The 12,040-nt window shown below is 34.3% G+C and overlaps 1 protein-coding gene and 1 long non-coding RNA gene across 2 annotated transcripts in view; both read left to right on the top strand.

The window, feature by feature from the left end:
* Nucleotides 1-1,732: 1,732 nt before the first annotated feature.
* On the top strand, nucleotides 1,733-3,387 carry LOC147076329 (uncharacterized). The gene is made up of 3 exons (XR_015069595.1): nucleotides 1,733-1,767; nucleotides 2,005-2,230; nucleotides 2,535-3,387. It is a non-coding gene; the product is annotated as an uncharacterized LOC147076329 (long non-coding RNA).
* Nucleotides 3,388-8,686: 5,299 nt separating this feature from the next.
* LOC147076328 (uncharacterized) overlaps nucleotides 8,687-12,040 on the top strand; it is a 39,339-nt gene continuing 35,985 nt past the window's right edge. Inside the window, exon 1 of the mRNA XM_085941716.1 lies at nucleotides 8,687-9,157. Within this exon, the coding sequence (XP_085797842.1) occupies nucleotides 8,959-9,157 (199 nt within the window). The 5' untranslated portion in view covers nucleotides 8,687-8,958. The remainder of the gene's footprint in view (nucleotides 9,158-12,040) is intronic.

Raw genomic sequence — 12,040 nt, 5'->3', positions numbered from 1 at the left:
TATCAATAATTTTATATTATCATTGATACAATTATTTGCTCCGACACTGCCATCCATTCGCATTTACCACGTCAAAATAACCCGAAAAAAGCACCCGCATCGATATGGAAGTTCCGGTTAAAAGAGTCTCAAAAAATAGCCAAATATATGACAAATTGATGGCTTTCGTTGTATCTTTTGATCCCCTGCGTGAATAAATGTCACGTTTGTTCATTAACAACAGGTAAGTAGAGAGCATTACAGCGGCATAGGCTTTTTTTGAGACTCTTTTGACCGGACCTTCCGTACCGATGGCGGGTGCTTTTTTTGGGATATTTTGACGGGGTACTTGGTGAATATTCGCGTTGGTTTGTAAACGCTCTAAATAGATAAGTAGGTATGCGAAAATAAGGAACATTTTTCAAAATAACGTTATAGAAAACAATATTTGATATATAAAATTGAGCCGTGTTAACTAAACGACATTGTTATAATTTCTTCAATGGCTTTTATTTACTCTTTGATTAGTGATTGTTCTTATAAGATTGTAATATTTATATCCATAATCAGTATTCCGTATTAACGCATTACCGAGAAAATTAAGATTAAAAAAAATACGAGGTTAGTTTGGTATAATATTTAATATGAAAGATAACACGCTTCATGCATATTTATGATATGTATATTATGCCGAAAGGTAAGTTTTAAGTAGGAAAAGTGGCATTTAATGAAAACCAGTGACGTTTAATTTCAATCAGTGTGAGCCGTTTTATCGAGGCTATTTAACCGGGCCATTTGTTTGTGGAAGCGAAATAATAAATATCATAAACTGGAGCCTGTTTTATTTATTATACATTTAATTAAATGAATATAAATTAAATACGGAATACTGACTATGAATAAATATTATTATCTTATAAAAACAATCACTAATCAAAGTGTAAATAAGAACAATTCAAGCCATTTTCACTCGTATTTCTTATTTTATTGATTAAATTTGAGTCGAAATTATCTGAAATAATAACAATATCGTTTAGTTATGTAACACGGAAAATTTTTATACAAAAAATATTGTTATCTATAACGTTATTTTGAAAAATGTTCCTTATTTTCGCATACTTAAGCCTCAATTACATTGAGCTTCTTTACGAGTTGTTTGTTGGCGAATTTATAATCTGCCTGTAAATTCGCCAATAAACAGCTCGTAAAGAAGCTCAATGTAATTGAGGCTTTACCTACCTTTTCAGAGCGTTTTTAGACGAAGGTTTAAGCACGAGTGTCTTTGTGTCAAAGATTACTTTATAATTATTAAAATTTTATGAAATGCATTGGCGAACTCTAATATACTATACTGATTTTTGAAAACGGCGAATTTTATTAGGTAATTGAAAATGTTTGAATTTTATTTGTTCTTATTGTCTACGCTTATAATAGCGCCTAAGCCATATAATAGCAATTTTTCCGATGATTGTCTATGCTCAAAAAGTGACGCTTAGATGCTTTCAAGTATTGAATATAGAAATCTGACGTTTATCCAGGGAGTACGGTCGTAACATAGCCTCTTGCGTCCTGAGGTACACATATGTGGACGTTATTTAAATATTTTTTAGTAATGATTTGAATGGATACTTGAACCGCATTTGACTAAAGTGGTATAGATAGTATATTTTTCTACCACTAGAGCAAAACACTAGCCTGTGTAGTTTTAAAATAAATTGTTATTTTGACTTTGAAGTTATGGATATTTGCACAAGACAAAAATGGCGGCTAAAAAGTCAACTCTGACAAGTAAGTGCTTTTAATTAAATATTAATATTTATTTATATTAAAAACCAATGATGTATTTAGTTTCACAATGAATCATAGTAATATTCCGTATACTTTAAATTATCTTAACACTTTTGTAAAATATTATAATCATAGTTTCAAAATTCGGTACACACATGAGTAACTCAGGTCTAGAGTGATATATTTTGACATTAGTATATCTGATTTATTGAGGTTATGTTTTTTGTTTACATTTAGACGAATCCTTGAATAGCCAGCATATTGGTGATATTTTGAATGATAATGATGTCGAAGTTGGTGGAGGATATAACCCTGACGACAGTAATGATGTTCACATTCATCTCCTGGGCCCAGATGATGACTTTATTCTGGATAACCAGTGAACTTTACTCACTGCTAGAGGCTGAGATACATCCTTCAAATTCACAATCCAGGATCCTATCCTGGCTTATGAAACCATAAGGTATCAATGCTCATATTATATTACTTTATCATTTAGTCATAAATATCAAACTTATCATTTTATTAGGCAAATGCATGCACTGCTAAAAAATCAATTAAGTACCAATTAAATTGATACAGTTTGTGATGAAAGGGCTTTGTGATCTCCATATTGAGGATTCGATGGACAGAATAATTAATATACTTAATATACCTAGTGATTAATACTATTGGCCATTAGTATTTATATTCCTGGTGTTGAATACTTAATAAATAGGAATAAATGTATCGATTAATTCATAGTATTGTATTTTCTATTGTTTCAGTACGCTGAGCCTAATAAGACGAATGATGCTGAGCTGAAGAGTTCAGTTCATGGCCATATATGGTTTATTGGGTGCTGGACTCCAATTGCTCTATAAATTATTCTCCATGTGGGGAAGTGAATCCTACCTATCTGGTGAAGATACGATACAATCTCAATGCAACGCTGTGATGTTACTTTGGCTTCACAACAACTGCCCTTGTACGTCTACACATATGACTTTTTTACCAGCTTCAACCTCACCGATTCGTTATTTCAGGCCAATACGTGTTATGATTCAAAGAAGACGAAGAACGATATGCATCACTCAGTCAGCTGTTGTAAAATACTGATTACAAGTCGATGAGCCGCATTAATCTTCACAGTGGTGTGTTTGCCTTCACAGGACATCAAGCATGTAAACTGTGAGGATCTTTGACCACTGTGGACATGGACTTGTTGGACATGGACATGAAATTGTTTGCTCATTGTACATGCAAACTTATAGGAAAGAAAATATTCACTGTCATTGGAATACTTCATAGTCATGGAAAATCAGACTTGCAAACCCTACGATTTGGTATGAAAGTCACTTAGCCATCAGTATCATCATCGATACAAGGTCATCCAAGAAACTCTTCACCATTAGCTTCAATAACACACTGAGTAAACACAGATCTACTTCTACAGCAAAGAATGGTTGTCCCTAAACCTATTCCCTGAAGTGCGCTAATTAATGTGTAGTATTTTAGGGTTTTGACCGTTAATGTACTATATTTTTAATCTAAATAAATATAATTTTCCAATCACCATTATATTATTATGATTATTGTATTATTTTTCTAATAAAATTGTATCATTATATGGATATCACATTGTTTTTGTTTCATTTCATTGTTTGTACTGTATCCAATATTGTACTCTATTGTGACCTGAGATGCACTCACGTGCACGTAGTGGATTTTAGTTAATATATAGTAAAAAAAATATTTTAATTTTTTTTTTGTGATCTTAATAGTATTTATGGAACAGTAAAATGCACAAATATTTTTTCTCATGACTGGTTCTATCTCGGGTCTCAAGAGGATAGAGCCAACCTTACTTTATGACAGGGCAAGATTGCCATGGCTCATAGGTAAGATAGATTTACTCAGTTTCATAACTGCACATATTATAAATAAGCATTTACCATGAAGGGTTAACAGGATTTGAAGGTAATATGCTATTGAAATAACATGTCTCCGTTATTTGAATTGTAGATTTTGACTATTTTGCGTTTCTACGCAGAGGGAGCGTACCAAAAACGGGTAGGCCAAGTCTTCTGCGCAATGAGCCAGGCATCAGTAAGCAGATGCATAGGAAACGTGTCCGATGCTATAATAGCAGTGCTTAGTAATACTTACATACAGTCGCCATACAGCGCTGACAGTCTTTAGTGTTGTGTTGATACCCTCTGATCAATTTATACAATATTACAATGTACATGTCATGTAACTAGAGTAACTGCGCATAGACACAACAAGTAAATTACCTACTCAATAAGAATTTAACGGGAATATTATTTTGTGTCGGTAAAAATATTTTTTAATTTCAGACTTCAAGAAAGGGCAGGTTTCCCGAAAATCATTGGGTGCATTAACTGCACCCATGTGCGAATATACCCGTCATACTTGGAGACTTTCAAAAATGAGCGCAGAAAATTTTCTGTAACTGTGAAATTCGTAATAAAATCTATGTTGTTTCTGATACATTCATATTCATTACGTATAATATCATAACATGACATTTATTTTTATGCAGGTATCTGACATGGACATTCTGGCAGTGAGTGCCAGATTTCCTTTGAGTGTTTATGACCAATTCATATTTAGTGGATCGTTGGTAAAAACTGAAATGAAACATCTACAGAACGACAAGAATTGGGAATTTTGTTTTATTAGGGAAGTATGTTAAACTTTACTTTACTATGGCAGTACCAGTAACAAATATTTTTGTTTGGTTTATATTCATCCGTATTTTGTATAGGTACTTCAAAGGAATCAAAATTTTGCATAGGTATGAATATGATATTTAATGAAACAGTTTTTTAATTATTTAAATCCTGATTTCTAATATTTTTACAACTTTCAGTCGAAAACATATTCAAATTAACAGACTGTGTATATTGAAATCATTCTAGTGCCACCATAGGCCAGCCAGACTCACTACACGGCTGCCCGCTGTTTGACCAGGGATGTGATTGAGTGTTTTTGGATAATGGACCACACCAGATCGCATAGCTACAGCAACAAGTGCAAGACCAACCGTGGCTATACATACAGTATACATGTATATATTAAATATAATTTATGTATATTTATTTATGGCTTATACACCGAAACAAAATATGTCACTTAACTGTACTTGAATATTTTTGCAGGATCATTCAATAAAAAATACTTGGTTTAGGTTAAGAAAGTTTTAATAATCATTTTTGCACAGAATACAAGAAAAATATTTATATAATTATTAGAATTACAATGAGCTTTAAAAGTAACACGATATTGTAATAAAATGGACAAATATGAAAAAAAATAACAATAAATTGTATATAGATAGGTAGACAGGGTTCAGATGATTCTGGCAGTGCAGGCGACTCATTTAGGTGTCAGTATTGTTACTTTCAAATGACAATAACACCGTTCCAATGTGATTCGGTCGTGCCAGAAGACTCTGTCCTTCCTCTATTTAGTAACCGGGCGTTTTACAACTTTAAATGAAAATTAAGTGGGTATATAGATAGTATATTTTTTCTAGTACAATATTATTTAATTAGGTGACTTTTTATTTCTTTATTACTTGAAATGGTGTTTATATGGTAGATGGATTATAATGGTTTTGAAATATAGTTATTTTTGTTAATTCTACTTTAACTGAGTCATTTACCTTGACAGCTGTTTCGGCACATAAACTCATTTTCGGAACATTCAACAATAATTTGTGATTATAAAAGAGCTACAGGTCACGTAGCAAATTAAATACGCTTAGTTAAATAATAAATACGTACCAAATATATTACAAAATACACCACATACATCCATCGAATATGGTATATAAAATACAGATTCAAGTATCAAATAATTCTTGGATAAATAGATGTTTATGTAAGTATATGTTTTTTTAAATACTTACATGATACTGTGTTGTATAACATTTAAATTTATATTTTTGATTTTGATTTACATACTTAAATGTACCTACATAAATTTGTAATGTACAGTAGGTACTTAATTACATTTTTAACATTAGGAAATTACCATTATTCGATTCTATCCACCCGCCATGTCTATAATCACCCCAACGCTGGATAGAAAGAGACATCACACATAATTGGCTGTTTGATAATAAATGGTAGTTTAAAAATATTTTAGAGTATGATTATGTCCATAGAAACAGGTTTTAAGTCATTCATATTTGTCCGAATAATGTGTAGCAGAAAAATAGAAATTTTAAAAAGGGTCTATTCAGTATTCACCCCATTCTACGGCAAACATTTTTCTTAATAAAAATAGGTACATCAATAGAGGAATCATAAAATGGACCTTGGCCCTCGCCCACGCCTTATTCATCCTTGTATATTATATTATCACACTTAATGTTTTGGAAAATTCATTAACATTGTGCACAAATGCCACTTTTGTTGATTGACACTTCACTTAGTTGATCTCTTTGTTCACGTGAAGTACAATAAAAGTATGTAGCAGCGAAGAACTAGAGACCGAAAATAGTAGAAGGAGCTAGAAGAGGCTTTCATCTAGCAGTGGAATGACCCCGACTGATGTTTATGATGAAATATTATTTTATTCCTGTTAATGCCGGGGGTTTCATTTTTAATTTCTTCTGGTGCTTTGTACCTACGTTGAAAGGTTGAAGATCTTTGCGAAAATTAAATTCATCACAAAGCATTAGTATATCTCCAACATCATTCAGGTAGGTATCCATGATGATAATATAATATTATGTACTTAGAGGAGGTATCTGACCTTTATATTTACATGCACATAAAATTATTAATCTTATTGCCTAATGCAGACCAAGATATACCTACCTACATAATATTACATGAACAGAAGTTTAAGAACATCTCAATTAAGTTTAAAATGTTTGTAGGTATACAAATTAATGTGAAACAGAAAACATTGGTTATGTTAGATAGGTACATGGAACATGTAGATATTATCTTGGTTCGCGGTCGGCACTGGGCAAAACCAGTTTATTAGCTCAATATACCTATACATAATGAAGGAAATATATACCTAGTAGGTATATAGGTACATAATATCGTTTTTGTGATTGAGGTCTCTTGAGATCAAAAAACAAACACAACCTAGGTATGTCCTACTGTAAATAACCCGATAGTAAGTAGTTAACCTTACAAAATACCACAATGACGACATGGAGTACCTATATGTATATTATATCTTTAGCTACAATAGAAATGCTATGCTGCATAATGTTAGATGCAAAAAAATAATCTTAAAGACTAGGTACCTATCTAACCTAAAAAAATATTATCAACGAATATAACATGGGTATTTACGTGACCGATACCGAATATGATTGAAGTAGGTATTGTAAATGATACCTAATTATAACATTATTGATATGACTGCTCAAAAGTCGAAACCAAAACGTCAAACGATCGCAATAAGTTAGAACTGTCAGTGCACTAACAATCAAAGTTATAAAGTTTCTGTTATTAAAGGCTGTGCATGACGCAAATTAATATGTATTTTTTAAATATCGGGACCTTAGATTAAAGTTATTTATTTATAATAGCGTATTCATCCTGTCAAAAAACTTTACATACTTTGGTTAGACAAAGATACCTACATAATATTATTATGACGACCTTCATACCATTTTCAACAATTTCCCTGCCAATTTCATCCCATATCTTATCTTTCTTTCTTATGTTTTGTAGTCACTGTCAGAGAAATCATAAAGGATTGGATATTTCCGGACCAACTCGATCAGCTGCTCAATGTCTTCGCCATTTTGATTTTACTAATTCCCTTGGCGAAATTGTCCGCCGCGAATAAATTCGCTGTCGACAGAGTTCCCGAAAATCGCAGCGAATATTCGCTGCAAATTCGCACTCAAGACGCAAGGCGGTCGCGCAAGCGTGCTCTGTCTCGTAAGCCAATACGAGCTTGATTGGCGAATAATTCGCTGCGAATATTCGCCGCGAATATTCGCTTTGGTGTGGGGGAGGCTTTACATTACCTATTTGAAATTTGCGAAAATATATACCTATTTAAGGAAGTCGGAAATAATAATATTAAAGTCGGAAATAAGATATTATCTTGTAATCCTGACAATACTCGCAATACTTTGATATCGAAAACCATAGACAGGATTAACACGATCGCCGCCGCCAGGCCTGACGTTAAAGTTTTCGGTCTCTAGGTAGGTACATACGTACCTACCTAGATTTTATTGGGCTGGCATTAAAAATTAATATTTATAAAATTTATTATTTAATAATTAAATTACAATATCATTGATCTAGCATACTAATAAGGATACTAAATTTACCATAATCTTTGCCCAAAAATATTGAAAGAACTTCTTGCTATCTACCTATAGAGCTTCCAGCAGCTGCCTATTGATTATTATAATAATTATTATTATTTTTAACACTGCACCCGGCTACGATGCATAAATTCTTCTTCTTTCTCGCGTTTAGTTTCTAGAGTTGATTTTTTCCAGTGTGGAAAACTTTCTCGACCAAAGAACTTCTTCTAGATGGAGCCTAAAATTACACAATATTTTGTATTACCTACTTACCTAATTAAAGCAAAAAATAATAGAAAAGTAAGTTAGCTAAATAAAAGTGACTTCGCATTGCTGTTTCAATTGCTGAACTCAACGTAATCTCAGCTGTGGGTTAGTAAGTTCTTCATTACCAAGGAAGTAAGTAGTGTCATATTCACACATGTCATAATATATGTCAAATTCGTTCTTTACTTTTTCAATTCTTGTTTTATTTTGAGACTGCTTGCTCTCTATAAAATTTAGTTTCATTTAATTTTAATCTGATCAAATAACATCAATAACATCAATTAAAAAATTGTAATATTTTTAATTTTTACGTAAACAACTTAGTTGATAATGGCAACACACAAATCTCTTGTGTCCAAATAATCCAAAATGGCCGTCGCTGTGTGTATCCTTTGTATCTGCGCTACCGTTCGCGGTGTTGCTTCCTAGCGCCTCCGAAATCGCCACAAAGCGACAATTAAAATACGTAAAAAATCAACGAGAAGAAGGCCGACAAATCTGTGCAGTGCTCGCGACGATGATGCGTCCGACTGCGGCGTAACCGCCCGTCGAATGTAGTGTTTTTTTCCATGTAGAATCTGACAATTTCGTGAAGTAATATGTGATAGTGGCGTTTTTCAGCGATGTCTGCAGAGGACAGGCGCGTTGCGGGCGACAACTCGAGCGCGGACGGGTGCCTCGCGTCTCCGCCGGCGCTTCAAAGCTCGCTGGCCCCCCAGAGCACCAGGAATGCTGACAAAAAGTGCCGGAGGGTGACATTTCCAGAGGACGAGACCAGACTTGTCACTGGGTATTTGGAACCCGTCACCCCTTGGAGCGCAGGTAAATTGCACACAAACAAACTACAACCAACAATTACCCAACACACAATCTAACCACTGTCAAAAAAATACCAAAATCCACCCACAAAAAGGTTTACCAGGTAAAAATCAAAATAATTAAATTACCTGTGTATTTATTATTTAACTATTTGAAGCATTCGAAACCTTGTAGTATGCGAAAATAACACACACCAAACAAAACATAATGTTGTTATCTATTTAGTCCGAAAAATGGATAAGATCTGTCAATTAGCAAATTATCGAAACAAAATAATTACTTTCATTTTTAATTGATTGTTTTGAAGTTATCCCACCTTACAATACTGTCTACAGGAAAATAACGTGATATTTGGTGTGCTGTTTCATTTATAAACATATTCTATAGGCGAAAAATACAAACAAATCATCATGGGTCTATTTTTAATCATATACCTACTTACTTGTATATTGTAATAAAAAAACACAAATGATACACATTGATACTTCGGTCCGAAATCTATTATCAATGTGAAAAAAAACGGCTGAAATCCGTACCTACATAAACTATTTTCTAGATGCACGAATCTAACCGATTGTATGTAGGTATTTTATACGATAATAATTTTGCTATAATGGGGTTTTCTGTAACATATATACCTACCTATGATACCCAACTGGGTCTCACTGAGGCCTGGGGCTCAGCGAGAATTCGGTGAAGCTCACCCAAAAGGTAATGTGAACTGAAACACCTAACGAGTGTAGAGTAACAGGAAACCGATCACGAGTGTTGGAAGAATATGGGATAAACTTAAACACGTCATTAAAAATTGGTGTATTCTGTATATTATGAAGGTTGCAAGACACACTACACTGCACGTCTATAATGCGTGGTTCATTTTCGTAGGACACTTACACATTCAAAACCCTGCTTCAAAGTGTAGTGTATTTGGGTAAAGCATATCTGAATTCTATTTATTAATCTGTTCTGTGGTCTAGACTCTAGGGCATAGGGCAACTGGCCATGGCCCCCACATCCTGAAGCGGGCCCCCAGGCTAAAATCTTTGGCGCCCCCCTACCTATTGCTAGGAATATAGGCAGTGTGACGCTCTATAGTAGCGTTTTCCAAATGGTGTATGCGGTAAAATTAATGTGTATATTTAGCAAAGAGATTGAAAGACTCTTTCAGAAAGGGAGGAGTCCAATCTGTTCGATATTTAGTGTTTTTTTTTTTGTATATAGATATATCTATATGTACATCCATTTGAATTATGAAGTTGTCGAGTAGTGATACGCAATTAAAAATTGTATTTTTAATAATAATATTATTGGAAGGAAAATAGTTACTATTAAAGCAAATTGGTGATGTGTGTTTATCTGAGTTATCTGGTCGACTCGCCTCGCCGGGCCCCTAGGCTAGAGCTCTGTCAGCCCCCCCCCCCCTTGTGGGGGCCATGCAACTGGCCTTCACATTTCTATTATTACACATCGTGGCGTTACTCCCAACAGTTGGTAACTCTTGAAATCATGTGAAGGACTAATACTTGCAATTGACCAGAGTGTATAGGCGTAGTGACGTCCCTAGGCAAAATGCCGCCCCTAGACAGCGCCAGAATGCCGCGTTATTTTTTATCAACCTTTTATAACTCCAACATCTAAGAAATGTGTTGTATTGATACACTAGGTGCTAATGCGTCAATTATATTGAGCTTCTTTACGAGCTGTTTGTTGGCGAATTTATAATCTGCCTGTAAAGTCGCCCAGTGTAATCATCGAACAAGCTGACATTTCATAAGGACAGTATTCTTTCTAAGCTTTATTATAAACTTGTTAGACATTATTTATAATCATCCACAGAAAATCAATAAATAAATGTCAACAATTAAAAATCCTCCTCGTGTAAAATAGTATTTTGGTTAATTCGCCCTTTTTACAAAACACCGACGATATGCTCCAACTAACAGGAGGATATGGCTGAAGAAGAGCAGAAAATAAGATAGCAGACCAAGCAGTCTCTCATCACGGTGAGAGTGAAGAGGCGACGTGCTGCGGATGCCTTAGATTCCTTAGAAGAATTACAACCTGGCTTGACTGTTCTTCAAGCCAACCGGATTCCGGCACCCTATAAGGCCGTTGTAAACTATATACCTACGTACTGATTGTAGTATATGGCGGAGCTACGGGATACGGGCGTGACTTGGAATGACCCAAGAGGACTGGTGAGTGACAGGGATTATTGGAGGCGTCATGTGATGTCCATATGCTCCAGATAATGGGCGGACATGGCCGAAGATGGTATATTTTTTTAATACGTATAGGTACTTACTAATAATTAGACAAACTGTGGCGGTAGGCAGGTCGTGCATTGCTTATGCTTAGAGCAAGATATTCTATGAGGGTGGCAGAATAAGGATTACATATACGATTAATATTATAACTTTTGATAGTGGATTACCCTGGACCGATGTGCGTTCGGCGAGATTTAAAAAAAATGTCTCAAGGGTTCCGTCAAACAAAAAAGGTTGAGAATCACCGATTGTTTACAGTGATTATTCAAAATAAAATTATGACATCACTTCAATACGATTTGATTTAAAGTAGCTGTAAATATCTAATAACACTTATCTTTACACTGACATTTAAAAAAAATGTATAAATTCTGTATTAATAATAATATATATTTTACCTCGTCTAAACAGCTGACTGTACTTTGTTATTATGAACGTCTTCTAACAGGGTGCGCACACAGAAAAATGGTATAGGGGGGTCCATTTACAAAAATTATCCATAATTTATTAATGATTGTTATGGCGAAGGGTGGTAGTGGGGAGGGGGGTGTAACGAAATCTAACCGGTGCTACTGACTTCCGGGTACATTCCCTATACCCAGACCATGGCAGGGGTCTG

Source organism: Rhyacophila brunnea, unplaced genomic scaffold (genome assembly GCF_057557595.1).
Source record: "Rhyacophila brunnea isolate RB1 unplaced genomic scaffold, BYU_Rbru_1.0 scaffold_13, whole genome shotgun sequence".
In the NCBI taxonomy this organism is placed as follows: domain Eukaryota; kingdom Metazoa; phylum Arthropoda; class Insecta; order Trichoptera; family Rhyacophilidae; genus Rhyacophila; species Rhyacophila brunnea.
Note: the sequence above shows the minus strand (reverse complement) of the source record. Positions and strands in the feature narration are given on the sequence as shown.